General features: G+C 41.4%; 1 protein-coding gene across 7 annotated transcripts in view; it reads left to right on the top strand.

Annotated features, from left to right (window-relative positions):
• Positions 1 to 3,650: 3,650 nt before the first annotated feature.
• Positions 3,651 to 22,321, top strand: part of polg2 (DNA polymerase gamma 2, accessory subunit) — a 35,586-nt gene continuing 16,915 nt past the window's right edge. For 3 of the 7 annotated variants that reach the window (XR_015425951.1, XM_087139167.1, XM_087139163.1), the window contains exons 1-7: positions 3,651 to 3,809; positions 5,107 to 5,221; positions 6,483 to 6,623; positions 9,162 to 9,430; positions 12,648 to 12,668; positions 13,901 to 14,042; positions 14,310 to 14,415. Coding sequence is in view for 6 of the 7 variants with exons in the window: in XM_087139167.1 (XP_086995293.1) it covers positions 6,484 to 6,623; positions 9,162 to 9,430; positions 12,648 to 12,668; positions 13,901 to 14,042; positions 14,310 to 14,415 (678 nt within the window). In the remaining variant the exon portion in view is untranslated. The other 4 variants (XM_087139164.1, XM_087139165.1, XM_087139166.1 and 1 more) reach the window with 4 other exon arrangements.

Below are 22,321 nucleotides of genomic sequence, written 5' to 3'. Positions count from 1 at the left end.
AAGTGGCAACCCTCAACCTTCTTGGGCACTTAGGACCATTTTTCAGCTGTAGTTTTTCAGCCATTCTGCTCTCAAAGAATAGCTCAAAGACGCAGGCAGTTGATCCCGGCAACGATTTACACATTTTCACCATTTCAGGGGCCAAACAATCCCCTTTTTTCAGAGAAATGCTGGGCTGCTACTTTTAATGCTAATGAGCTGACCAGAAATCCTCACTTGAATAGTGAATTGCCTGCACCCAGTACATGGTATTCGCTCTTTGTACGCTGCCGCCATGGGCATGCAGAGCCTTGAACTGACAGCTTTTGAAATATTGTCCAATTGTAGAGTATAGATGGCAGAAGAACCAACGCAGCACCATGCTCAAAATTACTTACCAACATACACGGAAAAAGCTGCCAGATCGAGGCTCTGCGTGTCTATGGCGGTAGCGCACACAGAGCGAATAGGTAGCAGGTCTTGTTTCTGTTGTTCTTTTTAATGCATGCTTTCTAACTTTGTGTTTCCATTAAGAGTGAGTTGTGAAAGAACAGGTTTGTTTGTTTTTTTAATCAAATGTAATTAGAAAGAGCGTCACGACCAACTATCAACCTTATCTCCAGGAAATAAATAACATGAGCCACGACGTTGTTTTAACTTTTCCTGCTCTAATTTTGATCTTCCTAATTATTATAAATGTAATAGAATTAATTTTGTTGCCCTACTTTTTGAAATCCTAACTCCCCCAGAATTAGGTCATACAATTTGTGCAGGTTGCTTGGCAGCGCGTGTGGGCAGTTGGTAGCAGAACTTGCAAGCAGCCACACGAGTCCTTGAGAAGGAGCTGATAACTTCCCTAGCTAGTGACCTTCCTGGCACACTTCACTTGACTACTGGACTGCACAGAGACAGTTTTGTTGTCTCTCTGTGATTTCTCCTTCCATCGAACCCGCCATACTTACAAATTCGTCCCTGTCCTGCTCTAGGCAAAAACATTACCAGTGTAAGCCTATTGAACCACACATGCATACGTTGCTGGACAGGGGGTGGTCTGGACCAGAGCCACATGAATTCCGTTCCGAAACCTGACTTAGTCGAGGGGAAGGAAAGACTGTGCACTTGAACCCTAAACATGATATAGCCCAACACATCTTCGCCATCCATTCAAGCTCTTTTACTGCAAGCCTGTCTACTGCAAACTCTACAGCTACTTGTGAAGTCAAGACAAGCCAAGTCGTCCCCAACTTCAGCAATAGATCGTCTTCAAGCTAGGCCCTTTATCTATTTTCACTGCTAATTCATAATTTTTCTGTTAAATAGAATCCCTGTTTTTTCTCATTATTAAAAAGATGCTTTCTCTAACGTGAGGGTATTTGTATTTTCGTAAACCGTGCGAAAACTTTTCACTACATTAGCCGGAAACGAATTAATTCTCACTGGTTGGCTGATAATAAAAGGCGTAAACTAGTAAACAAAGAAATAATGTTAGCAGGTGTCATGATTCTCATATTATGTCCGCTACAATATTTCTTAATCTATTTTAAGATACAATACATTAATCATTATAACGTGCTTGTTAATGTCAGATGCGGATCAGAGGAGAAATTATACATGTCTGTGGCCAAACAGACTTAAAAAAAAAAGACACAGCCACAATGATAATAGCGTATGTATAATGTTTTATTCAGAAACATGGACTAATATCTTTGAAAGTGTGGTGCTGATGAAGGTAACGAGAAAGACTGGCCTGAAGGAAGACTACGACGGAATAATCTGAGGCTATTATAGAGCAGGCTCGGTGACAACTTCCTAAACCCGTGGTCAAACTTGCAGTCGTACAATTATAGACAAATTGTCTGGGGAATTGGGAGTAGTACTTAGAAATTACCGGGATGGACCACGGAGAGAGAGAGAGAGAGAGAGATACACACATATATACACATCTATATACACATCTATATATAATCTATAAGATTACAAATCTACCACAAGCGGGAACTGCATCAAAGGTATTAAAAAGAAATCATTGGCTGGGTTTAAAGAGTGACGAATTCTGGGCTTCCACTTATTATGAGAGAGCAGTTCCTACATATGCCGATTTTCTTTTTGTTCTTTTTTCTTTTCTTAATAAAACATGACCAAAATTAACCCTGATCGAGGAATGGATGAGATAAAAACAAGAACAAATCAACACCAAAGAGTAAATAGCATGTACTTTGCAAGCACGGGGGACAGAAATGAAAGAAAACAGTAAAAGCGCCCTCAATAAACACCATGAAGCAAAGGGCGACAGCACACGACGCGTCGCGTCGTGCGTCGTGTTATGCGTCGCGTCGTGCTTCAGGCGACGTAATAGGCGACGCGATGTACGACATGACGTACGACCCGACGCACGACGGTACGACGCGAGGCGTCGTGTGTGTACAAACGTAATGGCAAGAAGGCGACGGTGCGACCCGACGGCACGACGAAAGGGAGCCGTCGTGCCGTCGCATCGTGTCGTTGCGTCGCCTGGAGGGAGGCAAAAGAGAGAAAGAAATGTTTGTCGTAAATAGTACACCATACGAACCGGATAGAGTGCCGAAGGGAATGTGTTTCACGCACCCTTCTGTGTGTAAAAAGCATTAGCGAGAGTACCTGCGCGTGAACCAACTTGCGCGCGTACTCAATTCATTTGTACAGCATCTATTGGTTCTAAATGACGTCACATTTCGCATGACTGGCGATGTATGTGCAGCTAGCTAGAGCTCTAAGGTTGCACAGCATCAAATACCCGCCCATAGAAAACAGACTGCAAACCGGGCCGAAATAGCGCCGCCTGTTGACTCTCAGGAGGAGGTTGGACTCCGGTTTTTGACTGAAAATTCAAGATGATGGCAAGATGTTCACTTTCCGATTTTTAGGTGCCTTTCCCCGAAGATACCCTGAAAATAGTAGCAAAACTTTGCGCTCAGTTCTGAATGTAGCCACCCGCCTCTATCCAGGCCCACTGGTTGGGGCTTTTTGTGAAAGAAATACTCCGAATTTTAAACTACTAGACCCCGCAAAATCGTGATTTATAGAAATATCTCTATGATCCCTCCTGATTATGGCATGTCTTATTGTAAAAACCCTGTGGGATCACACAATATTAATTACCTCGCGTGCAGAAACACAACTACTTGGTGGAATGCACCCTAAAGGGTACAAGCCCCATAGAAAACAGTGTAAAATCAGAACTTTATAGGTCCCAATAACATGCATACCAAATCCCTGAAATTTCCGAAACACAAATTAAATTATTGTCTGGTCCCTAATCTTTTAATTTCTTTCATTTTTTGTGGGTTAACCAATTACATTTATTAATTATTTCCACCAAACAAAATCACTCCCCCAAAAAGTGCTTTTTCCGAAGTCTAATTGCAGCCATATTTTCAAGTGGCAATCCTCAACTTTCTCGGACCATTTTCACCGTATGTTTTAGCCATTCTGCTCTCACATGAAAGCCCCAAAACCCAGGGAGTTGATCCTGGCAACGATTTACACAATCTCAACATTTTGGGGGCCAAACAATCTCCTTTTTCAAGTGATACTGCGAGGGCTCTTTTAATGCTTCATGACCTGACCTGGTCATTTGAATTAGTAGACTGCACCCTAGCCCTAAAAGACCGAATTTGGTCGTAGACATGGACTACTACTACATGTACATGTACAATGTACATGTACATGTGCACGTAATGCGGTGAAAACAGCACCTTGCTCACAACAATGTCATACAAATGCAGCTGGTGGGAAACCCGGGATCCTTGAAAAGAGAAACACGTACAATTTTTGTTCACTCTGTGGCCAAGGTTAGTCTTTGTATCCTCCCTCAGTTTTGATCTGAATCTACACGAGCGTGTTCTGTTTCGAGAAATTTGAAGACACAACACGTTGGCCCTACCAGGTACCTTGTAAAGATGTATTCTTATGAGCCGCCGCGCCTTAGACCCTCGTGATGTTAATGCGATGATGGCCAGCTGGTAGTGGTTCCTCAAATTATTCCTCCATGCTCAAATCCGAGCATCAATGGGCCGGGAGTGAAGTCGCTGGCACGCGTTCAGGTGACCACGGAGGCCGTTTCTAGAGCGGCGTGCTCTGGAACGCCTTTGGGCATGGGAATGCTTGGGTGTTAGGGCAGTTGATGCCTTCTTAATACTCTGCAGCTTCTTTGTCGGTGTTTTCGAACACTTTGGCCTACATGTATAAGTTACATTATGTATAAGTGCATAATGATAAATTAATCTGGCTTCCTAACATAAGGGTGCATTTTTATCAAGTGGTTGTATTTCTGCACAAGCTCATTAATATTGTGTGATCCCACAGGGTTTTTACAATAAGACATGCCATATTCAGCAAAGATCATAGAGATATTTCTATAAATCATGACTTTGGGATTAGTAGTTTGAAATTCACAGTGTTTCTTTCACAAAGAGCCTCAACCTGTGGCCAACAGTATTGAATTAGAGGCGGGCAGCTACATTTAGAGCTGAAAGCATAGTTTTACTGCTATTTTGGGGGTATCTTCAGGGAAAGGCGAATGAAAAAATTTGTGTTGCCAACCCCAATAGAATTGAAATGAAAAGTGAACTTCTGGCCATAATCTTGAATTTCCAGTGAAAAACCAGAGGCAAACCTCTTCCCAAGAATCAACAGGTGGCGCTGTTTTGGTTCAATTTTGCTCTGTTGTCTATGGGCACGTATTTGGTGCAGTGCAACTTAAATGATTCCTGACAAGCATTGATCTCCATGGATAGGACACAGGCCCCTCCATCTCGTGAAATTGCGCTCGTCTCATCAAACCGGTGCTAGGGCCGAGTCAATTCGTATATATTACTATTCGAATATTCCACCTTCAATTCAGTTGCATATCCATATATTTGGTAGTACCAACCAGCAGATTTTTGATGAACAAACCATTGCAAAATCAGATGCAATAACGCCCACAATTGTACATTATAATCACTATAATACCTTCTCACATCTTTGAGTAATCTCCAACCATGATTAAGTAAGATTTAAGAGATGAATAATATTTCATGACCAGTGGAAATTGCATATTCCTTTTAAAATATTTAATGAATAATGTACTTTTTGAATCTTTGTAAGGTGTCTGACGCTTTTTGTTTGAATCTGCTTGGAACAAACCTCCTCAGTGCAATTGGCCATTACGTAAACCAACCTGAGCAACTTATTCCTGATTATAATGTACCAGGTCACATAGGTGAGTCTTGTTGTCTCATTGCACCCTGTTTAAAACAGGGAGCAACTAGCTTAATTAATTGTTTTGTACTACAGGCAGTATTGGTAAAATTATTTTTAGACTTTAAATATACCTTGAAATCTATCATTAAACTGCTAAATGTCTTCTGTATTGAGGTAAGTGAGCCCATGTACACTTTAGTGGTTAATTTTGAGTGTTTTTTCCGCCTTGTTGATTGGTTACTTGGAACCCACAATTTATACTGGTGGGGGGTCCTCCTTTGATTTCGTTACAATACCATGTATTCCATTCAAGATCAAACACCACTTCTTACTGGTCCACTCACCATCACTTGCATGCCCAGTAATTGATAAACACACGGACTGGAGCAAGTCAGTGTTTTATCAATTACAAGGCATACATTTGATCGTGAGTGGAGCAGTATGGTTTTGATCTTGAATTCATGTGTATGCAGTATGGTACCTTCAAACCTTGTTTTATCTGTGCACCTTGTGTTTTCACCTTGAGTCAATCCCATGCTTCATGTATACATGTATTTGCATTGTTGAACTGAGTGTTCATTTTGATATGAAACGATACGTTGCATCGTGCTACAGATTTCGTCTATGAGAAATTTTTTAGAAAGAACGGACATATTGCAAGCCACCGGATTAAAAAAATAACTGAAGGTGCGACAGATAACGGTCTTTTTATTATGTTGTGTCGTCACATTTAATCCACTCTGTGTTATATTTTGAGAAAAGGGTCTTCACTTATCCTGTACATGTACATGTATATAAGGACTGTAATTGTGACAATTAAGTGGCATGCGTCAAGAATTGCTTCATAGATAACAAGTGGTCACTTACGTGTACTATCCAAGGTACCGCTTTCTGCCAGATACTTGGTATTGTCCATCAGCTTAGAAGTGGTTTGAGTTCGACTTTGAATTGCTTGCATTAATATTCTAGTGAAATCAAGTCTAATGAATATAATCCGTAAGCTTGCCCTTTGTTGTGCAGTACTCACTGTGAATGTATGTGCGTTGTACCCATAAGACAAGCTCATTGACTGAATCATCAGAAGGCTCACTGCATGTACATAATCGTATTTGCACTTTTGTATAATTTTTCTAATATTGGAATGCGCTTGTCTGAAAATATAATCCGGCTTTTTCTATAACTTTACAGTGTGTATGTTTGTTGTGAGCGCAAGATTTGTTTTTGTTTATTTTATTGTGAAATTGACTGGCTTCCTTATTTCTTGCCAATATTCTTTTGAGGATGTGCAAAGAGGTGGGCAAACTTCAGAAGCTAATTGGACTGTGCAGTCGCTATGGATACCTCCATCCTTCAGGTGTCAGGGGTTGTTATGACTATGGACCCCTTGGAACAATGTTGAGGCGCAACATTCAGAATGAATGGTAGGCTTATAAACAGAAAACTAGGTTTCTCTGAAAAGGTATTATGTCAGTACAATTTACAGTATAAAACCAAGACAATAAAAGCATGCCCGTGAAATATATGTACATGTACATGCAGTAGACCAGCATATTAAAACCCAATCCCAATCTCTAAAGAGCAACTCTAAGGAAAGCATGTTTTCTCTAATTTTTATCAAATATTCCATCTATCTATTCCATCTATCTATCTATCTATCTATCTATCTGTCTGTCTGTCTGTCTGTCTGTCTGTCTGTCTGTCTGTCTGTCTGTCTGTCTGTCTGTCTGTCTGTCTGTCTGTCTGTCTGTCTGTCTGTCTGTCTGTCTGTCTGTCTGTCTGTCTGTCTGTCTGTCTGTCTGTCTGTCTGTCTGTCTGTCTGTCTGACTGTCTGTCTGTCTGTCTGTCTGTCTGTCTGTCTGTCTGTCTGTCTGTCTGTCTGTCTGTCTATCTATCTATCATACATATATATGTATAACAAGCTAAAAAGGACTTTTTTTCTGTTCATGCCAAGATGCAAATTCTGAACATGCTGAATGTAGATTGCGTCATTCTGAGAAAACAGAAAACGAGGGGAATCCTTTCCCTGTGCTCGTAGTGGATAAACCCTTGTGCATGCCAAACAATGGCTACAAAGAATGGCTATGTGTACATCCATGCACAAATGAACGCAGAATTCTCAGAATGTCGCAATCAACATTCAGCATGTTCAGTATCCGTGTCTTTACATTTTGAAACACTTCAGCACCCGGTCAAATCAAAGGAACTCTCAAAGTCAGCGAACTCAAAACTGCACTTTCTTCATTACTGCCAAAAGGATTAATTCTTTGTGGTAACAATGTGGTGACCACACTGGATGGAGGAAGCTTTGTGCGTACTGCATCTTTAGCCTTGGTGCCGCTGCCTGCTTAACTTCAGCGCTGGCGCGCCACTCACATGGTGACCGTCCAATCACAACCCTTTACAGCACTAAGTGAGATGCACCCCGTCACGGTGCTGCAAATGTGCTTTTCGTATAGCCAAATCTCACTTGAATAAAAAAGGTTAAAATTTACTTTCTGGTATTTTTCTCCAGGGTGTATTCTGCTGGTACATGCATCATATCGAATTCCATTAATTCCTGCTTTATCCATTTTTGAGAACAGGCAAAAGCATAAACAGACCCCTATTTAGTGTTTGAGCGAGCAGAAAAAATTCATAGCGCTATCCAGTCCTGCCCAAGGTTTAATTTGTTTAAACACCGAACAAAAATGTACAGCTGTTTTAATACTTAATATCATGATTTTGTCTGACTTGGACGCCAATACACCAAAAAATATGTTGGAAGAGAAATGATTATTTTCAAGTGGCTGGGCAAGTCCTGATGAAAAAAAATTCTAGAATAAATCCACTCCAGCTCTGCAAAAAAAGAAATCTCCTAAGGAGTGATTGACAGCTCTATTGTTCTGTTACACACAATGTATACTTTTAAGTATTTGGGTCTGGGCCACACATCTTTGGAGATGCTTCTATTTCTAGAAAGACTTGCTGGGTAGATGTATTGATTGTAAATCCTCAGCCAATTGCAACATGTACTAAGTTGATTCTTTGCAAGCAGAGCAGCCATTGGTGGGGTCGTTACACTTAAGCAGTCCCAGAGTATATCTGTTGCCAAGAAACAGTATTACCATTGAAAAACCTGGACCCCCTTGGGCACCCAGCCTGGACCATGCCTAGCCCCCATCCAGGCTTTTTTTTTAGCAGTGAGGGAATTACTACTTTGCTGTACAACCCTGGATAAATTAAATAATATTCCTTCATGTCCTTTTCTTGACATTAATTTGTGGCAAATACATGTAGGATAGGATGTAGACATTTTCCAAGCCTCCAAATGCATAAACGTCTTCCACAAAACATTTCATCTTTTTTAAAGAAAGAAAATATTCCACTGAACAGGCTAAATGAATTCCTCATAATTACACAGTGATAAATTGCATCCATCTCCCCTCTGTTCTCTCTCTCTTTCCCTCTCGTAAGTCCTATGTCGTCAATAATAGGACATACACACAAATATGCATTGTTGTTTAGCTACATACCTGCCAAAACTCCCTTGTTTGGCTGAAACTGAGCTGACTTGTGGCGGCCTTTATTGTGTTGGCCAAACGTTTAAACGGCAAATTGAAATGTTGCTTAAACGTTTAGCAAATTAAATGCAAATTCCGAACCATAGTTTGTGGGTACAACATGGTACTATCTGTTCAGAATAGGTGTGGTTCTGAGAAGAACCGTCAAGTATAAACTGGATGTTTTGGCCAGGATGCTCTGGCCATCTCAAGAGAGTGAGGACGGCCAGAACCACACCTCTTCTGAAGAGATAGTTCCCATGGTGTACCAGCAAACCTACAGCTTACGCAACATTCCCAAGCTTGTATGCAGTCTTGGCAACTGTCTCCCAAAGAGAAGCCATTCTGATTCTAAACTCAATGCTAATTTGATTTTCTAACTTGAGTTTAGTCATACTTAATGTAATTTCTGTTTTAAAGGTGGACAAGCATGGTCTCCTCCCAGGAGGACATGTTTGGCTTAGAGACCTCACAGCTGCAGACAACTATCTTCAGAAATGCAAACTACACAGATGACCTATCGACTAATTCAAATGATCATCACAGACTCTTCGTTGTTCCAAGTACCAATAGAGCCCAAGCACTATTACCCGCAGATGAAGAGAATGAGGGAGCAGAGATTGGAACAACTTCCAAACATAGGGTTCAAAGAAAGATGGACAGGACACTTCGTGATTCCCTTAGCTATGGTAAAAGTATTAAACATATTTAATTCTGTGATATACTGTACGTGTACATATAGACCAATCCAGTAGTGTTGGGCAAATCCAGCCTTTTTATAATCGATGCTGAATCATGATTCCAACTGAAATCACTTCAAATTTTCACCAGTGCCAGTGTACGGTGTGTAGAAGATGTCGTCCTCCAGTTGGGTGCATTTGGTGGATTCTTTATGGCATTCATTAAAATCCACCAAGACATTAAATGGCACTGTAGAACATGACTGATTGATTATCCACTTCCTGCCAAGGCAGTTATCAACGTTGATGCTGGGCTGGGATATTTATCATTTTTTCTGTTTTCAAACTTCTTTAAAATTCCTATCTTCATTTACTGGACACTTACAAACACATGAAGGACTGTCTGGTGCCACTCTAGTCTGACAGACAAAAATTTGTTGACGCCTGAGTATTTCAACCAGGCCTGCAGCCTTATAAAAAGAGCCCAGATTGTGCAGTGTTATATAACTTTCTTTTGTTCACAAACCTGGCTCAGTGTGCTGCTGACTTCTTTTCAATAGGGGCCAGATTAATATGCAACAAGGCTATGTGGCTCATTGCTGCGGTGGTGGAGCACTTTTTACCCGGTGGTAATCCGCTCGCTCTAAATGCCCCAAACCGTGGTATACTGTTTCAAAACAATGCTGGATTATCTCCACTTTTTAAAGCGAAAAAGTGTTGGTGATTCCCAGCAGCCTGGTATTTTGTTCCGAGTACGGTCTTTTGTTACAAGGCCCTGTTCCCTTTGTCTGAGCTTGGAGACCCCGGCCACGCCCAGCAGGAAGTGGTTATCTAACTCAATTTTTTTTAAATAGAAAAATATTAACTTGACAGCAGCACACAGCTTAAGGAAAAAAGATCAAATATCTGCAAAACCCCTTTATACAAATCTTGGTATTTTTGTCATTTTGTAAATGGTACTTAGCCTGTAGTTTATTCCATGATGTTCCAACAAATGTGCATGTACATGTAAGCTTGTTCAAACAATGAGGTGATAAGGTGATTTCTAACATCAGTTGCATGAAAGAATAAAAAATACATTTGTGGCTCTTGTATCAAAATCCTTTAAAAATTACATGCATTTCAATTTTTTCATAACAGGAATCAGTGTTGAGTTCACGAGGCAGCAAAGTTTTTCAAAGTAGATCTATTTTGTTATCTCGTTATGAATTATTCTTCTTCCAAGTGATGCACCAATTGCGTATACTGGAAGGCCCAGGCACATTGAAATTAGAAGTACATGTAGTTACAGTTTTAGAGGTGGGAGGAAAACCCCAAAGGAATATTCTGGTTAAAACCCAGGGAATCGGGTAGGGCTTAAAAACCCAATCCAGGTGTGGACCGAGGTGGGAGTCAAACCCAGACCGCAGAGATTGAAGGCAAGGAAAGAAAAACTGTGCCAATCTGAATCTCCCCCAACCTGACTCCCCATATTCTACTTCCGTTTGTATTCCACTTCAGTTTCAGTGTTGGAGGTCTTGAGGCCGGCCTCGAAGCTAGTTTTTCAAAGCCTTGGCCTCGCTGTCCAATGACTCGGTCTTGGCCTTGGCACCCTGTGGACTCGAAGAAGCAGTAGAGATCGTTTTGAGGCCGGTCGTTTTGAGTCAGTTATCCGAGCTTTTACTTTCCCCCAAGATTTTATTATAACAAAGTACTGTACTTGCAACGTGCATGTGCCGTGGGGATGGATCATTTTTTGTGTACAAACACATGGTACGGAACCTGGACTTCCCAATGACGTAATGCAGCTATACAGTTTTTCATCCCTAGGGAACACACTTCCATTGATTGTCGCATGAAAAGGAAAGCTTTTCAGTTGCGTGAATTAGGCTACATGTACTCATTGAAATCGTTTCTCTAGTTCCGGATTGCTTGAAATATAAACCTACCTCTTTTTTGTCAGTTCTAAATTCCAAGACAAGTACTCCTTGAAAGGTGAAATGTGAACTTTCTGTACAAAATTTGTTCTCGGAAAATTTCTAGAAAAGACATTTTTGCCAGATTTCCTATTCACACTTTGACAGTTTTGAATGTTTGTCAAAAATCATGGAGCCAAGAATCAACAACAATTTACAGGGAGATACTGTAGGTCACTCACTACCTGTAACATGATTCCAAATACGTTTTTCATACTCAACATTCATATAAACTTTTGCATGTAATGTCTGTTTAATTAAAATGACTTCTAGATTTTCTGTTAGTTTAAAATTGGCCAGAAACTGAACATAATTTTTCCCCTAGTTTTTTTCCCGGATTGCAAATGATCTGCATGCAAATACGTTATGAACTCAACTACTTGGATGCAGCAAAAATATATATGTGACGTAATAGTATCTCTAACACTCAAGGCAGACTACTGATCAGATTTCACCAGAATTTGAGGTTTTTTTGTGGCTGGCATGTGACGGAATAATTTTCGTGATCTACTAGGAAAACTACAGTAAGAAAACGACTGATTATCATTTTTGGAAGCACTCCTTATTTTTCTTTCATTTCTGATTGCAAAATGGTTATTTTCACTCAAATTGATATGGTTGCAGGACTATTTTGGCAACTGTGTGAACTTCAAACTATCTTACTTGATTTTGTTTTGGGACTAGCTTGCATTTAAGCCATATCATCTTGCGATCTTCTTTTTATAATTGAAAATATTGAGGAATTATTTTGTAATTGTGGGGAATTGCATGTATTGAGAGCAATCAAAGTTTTTATAATTTCCCTTTTTGATATGGTGGGGGATTCCGTGCTCTTACTTTGAAAGAAATATAAAAATTGAACTTTCCAACACCTGCCAAGCAAGAGTAATCATGCCCATTCGGATTTGTTTGCCAGGTTGTTTACGATGTTAAACTAAAAGTAACTAATCAATGAAACACGGCACATGGTTGTGGATGTAGATGAATCTTGTGTACCAAGTAACAGGGCCAAAAGTAGTTATGTTATGTGTGTACATGTACAGTATGTGTGTAATAACTGGCCTTGGCCTCGACCTTGGAGACTGTGGGCTCGGCCTCGAATGGCAGTGACTCGGTCTTGGCCTTGGTTTCGGAGACCTCAAACTTGGCCTTGGCCTCGAAGGTTGTGGACTTGACTCCAACACAGTTCAGTTTGTATTCCACTTCAATTTGTATTCAACCTCAATTTGTATTCCACTTTGCTTTTTTTGCATGACATTGGTCTGGCAAAGGAAGTTTTGGAAGAAATACAGGTACATGTAAACACCCGTCAGGGACCAAATTTTTAAGTGACAGTGTTCCTTTTAGATCTTTTTAGACTTGAGTCTCCCATAAAAGTTGGAGGGTAGTTGGATTAAAGCTATACTGCAAGGAATTACGTAAACATGTAGAAAAACTCTCCACTAGGTTGTCGTTGCTTACACCATAGCACCATTAAAAGCACAGTGTGTTGAGGAGTACTTGGCATATAGACAAGTGCCCAGTACTTGGCATATAGACAATTGGCCCAGCTCACAGTAGTCTGGCTCCCAGACGAGATGAATCTGACGAATCCCTTAGATTCAAAGGTCCGGTATTCACCCACTGTTGCGTGAATCCAAAAGCCAAGAATTTTCCAATTTCAGAAAATATTTAAAATATCCTGAATTTGAGCAACTGCACCAGTTAATTTGTTTAATTGGTTTTTGTACATCGAAATATATATAAAAATCAAAATAATATATAAAATATCCTGAATTTGAGCAACTGAACCAGTTAATTTGTTCCATTGGTTTTTTGTACATCGAAGAATAATCTTTTTTCCTTGCATATTTTGTGCCCCTACTATTGTACATGTATAAAATACATCCCGAATATAAAACAATTGAAATGAAATAGCTTTTGGCCGGCTGAGACCACAGGCATAATTCCCAGGTGACCCCTGACATGTTGCATCATGGATTATTATTTAACTGTGATACCTTACCTAAGATTTTTTCAAGAGTCTGCGGGAATCTAGGAATCAGGGAACCAGGTTTAACTTTCAATGCATGTTTAAGTGTGCTTATCAGGCAAGTGGGAAACATTGCTCAGTGCCTCTTTTGATTCTGTAAAGCATGCCTCTTCCCAGGGCTACATTGTGGACTATACAGACAACAAAAATTATGCCAAGTACGATTTAAGTTCTTTGAGTTTGCTTATAATTTATAATTTTACATGTTCCTTAAAAAAAGTGGATCATTAGAGTTATAAGTCTCTCAGGATTACTGGATGCTTTCTGGAATCAGGTCGCAAGGGAATGGAATTAACAACTGCATGTATTTGATTCCCCAAAAAACTTGAATTGCAATTCTGATTCCAAGTTTGGAATGGATTCGTATTGATTCCTGCATGGATTCATCCAACATTGAAATCCAGCATTTACATGTACTTTGCATACGCACATTTGCAAAATTGTTCTGGAACTTGAAATGCAAACTTGACTGGACAATTTGTAAATTTCCAGGATCTCTCGCTCAATACCACAACACACTGCAATTAGTCAACCGCAGACTACCGTTCGGCCATGCCCAAATTGGTAAATGCTTCAAGCAAACCAACCTGTCAGATCAGTTGGCAGATGAGAATGAGGACAGATATATTTTTAAGTAAGTGAAGTACAATTTAACAGTAATATTACTTCCTTTTGCACTATTCACTTTGTGTTTACAATTGTTGAATCCTCAACAAAATCTTTCAGATTTCTGAATTGATTATTGTTTACATGAACATTGGTAACAAATTTAATGGTGGCAACAGTAACGATGTGTAACCCAAGAAGAATGGGTAATTGTCAAAATGTTAACCACAAACTTTGAGTTTGTTGCTTTGAACATTTTACTTTTAAGTTTAAAGGCTTTTCTTTTTCTTTCCAGTGTACCTGAATTCACACAAATGATGGTACAGTTTTTCTGCTCCCCAAGGACAGCTGATCGTTGGATGATTGACTGGCAGCGAGACAGACTACAGTGGTGGAGAAAGGTATGGGAAATGGAATTTCTACTAAGCATATCGTAGTACTTCTCGTGGCCTACAAAAAAAGTTTAAATTTGCCAAAAATGTACATTGCAGTACTGAGAACTTCCTTTTGGATTCCCTCGATACAGGGGTGAGATTTCTAAGTTCTTCAATAAACAATATTTAGCAATTTGATGATGTCACCATACGGTCCACACTCCCCGCAGAGTTTTTTGTCCGGAGTGTGAAAACGGCTACAAAAGGACAAGAAGTCTTCCTGGTGTAACCCTGGCCCCATTTACGTGTAGGTCCAGGTTACAACAATGTAGTTATGTTTTATATCCCTGTGTATCTTAGACTACCTAGTTTTTTCTTTAAGATCATTTACTTTTCTTTTTTGGCTTTAGATACTTTTATGTCTGTCATCAGTAGCTTTAATGCCTTTGTGGTTTATGGTTCTTTCCCTTGTCAACTGGATGGGTTGACTGACCCCTCACTCAATGTCCTCTTTGAGGTCGCCTACGGGTAAGAGCCAGCCAGCCTAAAATTTTGAATTTCTTTTTGAGGATGAAGCCTTAACCAAAAGAATGGGTCAATAATCTACTATACTAAATGTAGACAATTCCTACTTAAGAAAACTCCTGTCTCCATAAAATCCTCAAGGTTGGCTTTCTAAGATGTACGATGTGCACATGTAGGTAATCACTGGTTTATATTCTACAACTTGAACAAGAAATTAACGTTATTATGCAAGTTTGTAGTGTTGAAAAAGACTTGAGTTGGCCAGATGGTGTAACAGGGCCTAAATTTGTGAGGTACCGAATAGGCTTTCGGACTATCCATCCTGATCTGGTGGTAGTCGGTTGAATAGATTTGATTTCCTCAGCCGATCTGGGGCTTAGGTGGGGGGTGTTTTGTTCCTTCTCAACAGGTTTTGTGGGTTTCCCTGTGTCCGCGAAACTGACACGCTTGGGAGTAGTAGAGTGTTGTGGGCCTGTCGTCTCAGGATGCTGCCGTTTTGGGTGGCAACCTCACATGACCTTGGTTATACTTCGCCTCCTTCAGTTTTGAATCAACTTGCGTTCTGCTGCCTGCTAGGGTGCCCTCACCAGTCTTTAAATGAAAAGACTCTTCCTGCCACACCAAGTGACCTCTGACCTCTTCTGCTTACTGCAATGGGTGCTTCGTGTGAGTAAATTATTTCGTGCGATTATTTCATTGATTTATACTTGTTATTTGTATGCCCTTTTGGTGTGTTATCATCCTTTGACTTATTTTCAGCCTTTCTTGAGGCTTTGTTTGTCCCAAACTCAGTTCTGTGGCTCACCAACCACACGTGCAGGGACCATGTCGGATGGGTCGGCAGATGAATCTGCGGTGTCACAACCCACGTCACGCTTCCCCACGCGGAACCGGGACGACCCTGATGATCATGTTTCGAGCTCTCCTATTGATCGGACAGTGGTATAAGACCAGATGCACACCTCCCTTTAGGGGGCCGTGATCAGGCAGAGGTATCACATACTGGATCAGGGCAAAGTGGTTCGATCTCCAGACCCCCACAAGATGGAGCTACAGTGGGGTTCTCATCCCAGCAAATGGAGGTCTTGACTACCATGCAGCAGACCCAAACTGAAATGTTTAAAGGCATGATCGAGAAAGCTTTTGAGAAAATAGAGACATGCCAAGAATGAGTCTCCTGTCCTACTTCTCGTAGGCAACATGCAGCTAGAAGTCATCGCACAGACAAACATGACAAACATAGATCGGTGTCCAAGTCTAGCTCCAGCAGAAACAGTGACTATATTTGGTCCTCAGATTCAAAGGGCTCAGCATCACTCTCTCCAGTTGGGAGAAGACAAGCTAGTGAGAGTGGTACAACCAAAGAAGATTTAATCTCATGCATGCTGAGAGTTTGCAGGACTTGGACCGGGATGATGCAGGTGGTCATAGCCATACTAATGAAAAAGAAGAGGTTTCTCCACTGCCTAATCCTCATGAAGGGGTTAAAGTGGGCCTCTTTTAACCAAGCAGTTCTTGATTGGTGGCAACAACAGCGAACCAATTCACTGGATCAGGCCAAAAAAGATGAGCTGTTAGAGGGCCTGACTCCTGATGCAACATTTGAAAGATACATTAGGGCTCCTGATATGCCCAAACCCATACAGTCTACAATGAAGAAGTCAAAAGTTGACGCCTGGAAGAATGACAACTCTGTATGGTCTTTGCAGGAAGACTGCCTCAACGCGGCAATTCCCGTTATTAAGGCCATAGCGGGGTATCAGAAGCTGCAAAATGAAGAGTTAAAACCCCTTTTTACTTCAGCAGAAGTTTGTTGGTGTCAGCAATCCACCACCTGTCTCTCTATCGGATGTGCTGAGCTGAGCCTTTTCTCAAAGAGGGCTATCTCCAAGATGTTCAGCCTTCGATGTCTTGCTTGTGTGGTGAAGAGTGGACCCAAAAGTGGATGAAGAAGAGAAGATTCACAAGGTCACTCAAAAGGTGGTGAAGAACTTGGCCAAATCCGGTTCATCTGCCCCAAACCTAAAGCATAAGGCCACAAGCCAGAATCAGTATACCAATCCGAAAGGTTGGTCTGGTAGAGAAAAAAGCAGTCACAGGTAGAGAAAAAAGCAGTCACAGGTATAGGACACAGTAACACCCCAATAGGTATCAGCCATACCCCTGTGATTTCCATACCAGTGACCGTTATCGGTCCCGCATGCAGATGCCCGAGAGGAAAGATTCTTTCCGTGGAGATAAGAAGTCACAGAAGACTTTCCCAAAAAACTAGGTCAGAAGGCAGACGACTTCAATTCTGTATCGAGCTTTGGGCTTTGTTATGCAGGGAATATCCAAAACCACATCACAGAATGGGAGAAACTGACAAACGACCCATGGATTTTGCAGAGCTTGGTTGGTTACAGAATCGAATTCTCACGAGACCCAGTACAGTACAAGGTGAACCAAAGAGATTCAGAGTATGATCCTCAAAGGGGCAATAGTAAGGGTACAGGACATTCCAGATCAATTCATCTCAACAATTTTTGTAGTACAGAAGGCCACGGGGGTTTCCGGCCAGTGTTCAATCTCAAGAGCCTCAACAAGTATATCCGCTCAGAACACTTCAAGATGGAGTCAATCAAACACGTGAAAAGCCTGGTGCAACAGGGAAATTTCATGGTTACAGTCGATCTGAAAGATGCTTACTTCATGAGTCCAATATATGGCCCCACACTGGAAGTTTCTTTGTTTCAAGTGGGAAGGTAAACTCTTCCAGTTCCAGGTAGTTCCCTTCGGGCTGAAATCAGCACCACGACTTTTCATGAAGTTGATGAACCATTGGTGTCCCATTTCAGACACAGATCGATGAAAGTGGTAATTTATCTTGACGATCTACTACTGATCTTACATACCAGGGCAGAATGCAACAAGCAACTGGCCTACATTCTCGACATGTTCAAGAACCTTGGCCTGATCGTAAATTGGGAGAAATCGCAACTCCATCCTACCACACAGATAAAATTTCTGGGTCATGTCATAGATTCTCGTCAAATGACACTGAGTCTCCTGAGGCCAAAAATCGACACCCTAGTGGAGAACTGCACCCAGATGGCCCAAAATCCCGTGCAATCAGCATAGGCCATGGTGAGTCTCATTAGAAAAATGAATGCTACAGCTGAAAATGTTGTACCATCACCAATTTTTCTAAGGGCCTTACAGGCGGATCTAATTCAGTCTGTCCAAGTAGATCCCGCTTACCAGAGTCTGGTCTCTCTGTCGGAAAAAAGTCTTCACGAGTTGCAGTGGTGGAAACAATGTCTCAGACACTGGAATGGCAAACCACTGGTCCTGTCACATCCTCAACTGACGATAACGTCGGATGCCTCAACTCATGGTTGGGGAGCTCATTGCCAGCTTGGCAAAATGGGAGGGGGGGGGAGATGGACTGCAGAGGAAAGCAACAACCATATATATTAGCTAGAACTTCTTGCTTCCTTTCTAGCCCTGCAGACCTTTGCCAAGAACAAGACAGATTGTCCCGAGTCTTTGTGGACAGGTTAGAGTGGATGCTAAACCCAAGGTTATTTGCAAGGCTCTGCACACGGTTGGGGTTCAAACTGACTGTGGACCTGTTTGCATCCAAAATTAACTCCCAACTTCCCCGTTACGTCTCATGGAAACCAGATCCCGGAGCGATGATGATAGACGCCTTCTCAATACCATGGAGGAACGAACGCAGTTATGCGTTTCCGCCCTTTTGTCTCTTGGCTTAAGTCCTACGCAAGGTAGAAATGAAGGGGGCAACTCTGATGGTAGTCGCTCCAACATGGACTACTCAGGCCTGGTATCCAATGCTTTTGCAACAAGCCATAACAACTCCAGTTTTACTGCCACAAGGGAGTCATGTATTAACTCAACCCCACTCCGGCGAACCCCACCCTTTGATGCACTCCCTTCATCTAGCGGCTTGGATTGTCTCAGGAGACAGCATCGTACCGAAGGTTTTTCAGATGACCTTACCCAAGTCATGTTGGCCAGTTGTAGAGGCTCAACTCACAAACAGTATCAATCAGCCTGGAAGACATGGGATCGCTGGTGTTGTAAATGATCGCTTGATCCAATTTCAGCACCTTTGAAGGATATCATGGAATTTTTGGTTGAAAGTGAGAAGAAGGGGCTCAGTTATCAGTCCCTTGGGGTTTACAGGTCAGCAATTTCACAATATCATGATCAAGTTGGTGGCAAACCAGTGGGACAATGCCCCTGCATCATTAAACTAATGAAAGGCCTTTTTAATTGTAACCCTCCCAGGCCTAGGTACCTCCTTACATGGGAAGCTGAACCTGTACTGAGATTCCTTTCACAGCTAGGCCCTTGGAGGTCTCTTTCCTTGAAGATGGTGACTTTGAAAATGGTGCTTCTCTTTGCCTTTGTTGCCGGGTTAGTGTCTTCTCTGGTCCACATAGATATCAATCAATTGGCGATCACAAGCAACTCGTTCAGGTTCATCCACTCCAGATTACAGAAACAAAGCCAACCTGGTCATCCACTAAAAAGTTAGTTTCTTCTACAATCCTGCTAGTTTCTGCTGCAATCCTGCTAGTTTCTGCTGCAATCCTGCTAGTTTCTGCTGCAATCCTGTTGGTTTCTGCTGCAATCCTGCTAGTTTCTGCTGCAATCCTGTTAGTTTCTGCTGCAATCCTGTTAGTTTCTCCTTCAATCCTGTTAGTTTCTGCTGTAAGTAAGTAAGTTGTAGTCCAGTAACTCTTGCTGCAATCCTGTTAGTTTCTGCTGCAATCCTGCTAGTTTCTGCTTCAATCCTGTTGGTTTCTGCTGCAATCTTGTTAGTTTCTGCTGCAATCCTGTTGGTTTCTGCTGCAATCCTGCTAGTTTCTGCTGCAGTCCTGTTGGTTTCTGCTGCAATCCTGCTAGTTTCTGCTGCAGTCCTGTTGGTTTCTGCTGCAATCCTGCTAGTTTCTGCTGCAATCCTGTTGGTTTCTGCTGCAATCCTGTTGGTTTCTGCTGCAATCCTGTTGGTTTCTGCTGCAATCCTGCTAGTTTCTGCTGCAATCTTGTTAGTTTCTGCTGCAATCCTGTTAGTTTCTGCTGCAATCTTGTTGGTTTCTGCTGCAATCCTGTTGGTTTCTGCTGCAATCCTGTTAGTTTCTGCTGCAATCCTGCTAGTTTCTGCTGCAATCCTGTTGGTTTCTGCTGCAGTCATGCTAGTTTCTGCTGCAATCCTGTTAGTTTCTGCTGCAATCCTGCTAGTTTCTGCTTCAATCCTGTTGGTTTCTGCTGCAATCTTGTTAGTTTCTGCTGCAATCCTGTTGGTTTCTGCTGCAATCCTGCTAGTTTCTGCTGCAGTCCTGTTGGTTTCTGCTGCAATCCTGCTAGTTTCTGCTGCAGTCCTGTTGGTTTCTGCTGCAATCCTGCTAGTTTCTGCTGCAATCCTGTTAGTTTCTGCTGCAATCCTGTTGGTTTCTGCTGCAATCCTGTTGGTTTCTGCTTAAATCATGTTGGTTTCTGCTGCAATCCTGTTGGTTTCTGCTGCAATCCTGTTGGTTTCTGCTGCAATCCTGCTAGTTTCTGCTGCAATCCTGTTAGTTTCTGCTGCAATCCTGTTGGTTTCTGCTGCAAACCTGTTGGTTTCTGCTGCAATCTTGTTGGTTTCTGCTGCAATCTGGTTAGTTTTGTGCTGCAATCCTGTTGGTTTCTGCTCTCAACAAGGTGTTTGCTAACTCCAAACAGCTAAAACTCACACACGAACAAGAAGAATACAACCAAATGAGCATATGTTGGATCTGCAAAAAAAAGATATATGACAACAAATAGGACTACCGGTGTGCAAAGCCTGAGCTACCCAAAGACCCTGACGACAACGACGGACGATGTCACAAGTGTACCAAGAAATTTAACACACATAAAGCGATCACTGTCAGGTGACGGATAAGTTTAGAGGGGTGGCACATGATAGATGTAATGTCAAACTCCAACTGGTACCCAACAAAATCCAAGTTTATTTCAAAGAACAAAACAAAACAAACCCGACTTTCCTCGTTAGTATCTTCAGGTGATTCCAAATGATATCCCGGCAAGGAGTACACCATCAAAGAAGTAGAAACTCTACCACTTGCAGAACAAAAAAAAGGGTATCAATGTTGCGTGGCTAAATTTGGTAAAGAAGTCGTATCTACGTTGGGTGAAAGCCTGTTGAGTCCCTACTCTCGTTTACTGAGGGTAGCACTCCCAATCTAGTTTATGGGACACGACGTCACGTTAAACTCAGAAGAAGCGTTAACCAAAGATCTAGGCCGTGATCCCATTATCAGTCAGAGCATGGGTTCGTATCTCACGGAGGTTTGTTACAAGTACGGATGTTTCCTTTCTCAGCTAGCAGGTCTTTTTGAGTTAAATGCTTTCTAAAAACCAAAACCAAAAGCGAGTGCAGCGAGGGCAGTGAGTAAGGCAGCTAGCCCACCCAAAGTATCTAAACAAAAAGCTGCACCAGGAATTTTAGAAATGGAGTAATTTGAGTAAACCAATTAAAAAAATTCTCTCGTTAGTATTAAAACAACACACATAGCTACAACAACAAACACAAACGATATTGTCAACTCGCTTTACAATGGTGCTGTCATGAGTGTGATTTTGACGGGACATACAATGCTACTAAAGTGGAAGTCACCCGATCTCGACAGACTGAGCATGGAAAACGTTGCAAAACTGACCGCACTTGTTGTCGGTTCTACGGCAACCCAAGAGTGGTTGGTAGCAAAGGGTGTAATTCCAGATAGCATAACGCCAAAAACTATTGGCTAAAAAAAGAAAGCTTTAATTTAAAACAAAAGCATGACAGAAAGTGGAATAAATCCCATCGACATGGATCGCTTTGAAGAAATCAATACTGAAGACACGAAAGAGCAGCAAGATCAAACAGAACAAGAAGACCTATCAAGGAATGATACCCTTGATCCCCCACAACAAGAAACTACATTTACAGAAGGTGAAAGACCGTTAGACGATGTGTTAGACAACGGAAGAATGGCATTTATGAATAATCCTGACGTAGATGAATTCTATAATTTTTAAAACTTGCTGGTAGAACTGACGTACCTAGTCCCAACTATGAACATTTTGAATATCTAAACTATATTTAAACTCTCTTGGTATAATTTCATAGCTGACAAAATTATTTGTAAACCTGATTGTACTTGTATTAACTTGGTTAAATTGATCAAGATTGATGAAGTCTTTGATTGCAGTAATTTAGTCTCTTTTAGTCACTCTACCTTTTTTCCAGTGGGTTATATTTATATTTATCAATTTTGTGTTTGCAAATACGCCACTTTAAATGCGTTTCTGTCACAGTTTGCAATAAATCGTATGTTCTCCTGTCTTAACTTAAGTTTTTGTTTGTCCTCCTATT

Source organism: Acanthaster planci, linkage group LG07 (assembly GCF_054643075.1).
Source record: "Acanthaster planci isolate LZ-2023a linkage group LG07, COTS_SCS, whole genome shotgun sequence".
In the NCBI taxonomy this organism is placed as follows: domain Eukaryota; kingdom Metazoa; phylum Echinodermata; class Asteroidea; order Valvatida; family Acanthasteridae; genus Acanthaster; species Acanthaster planci.
This window is presented reverse-complemented; position numbering and strand designations above follow the sequence as displayed.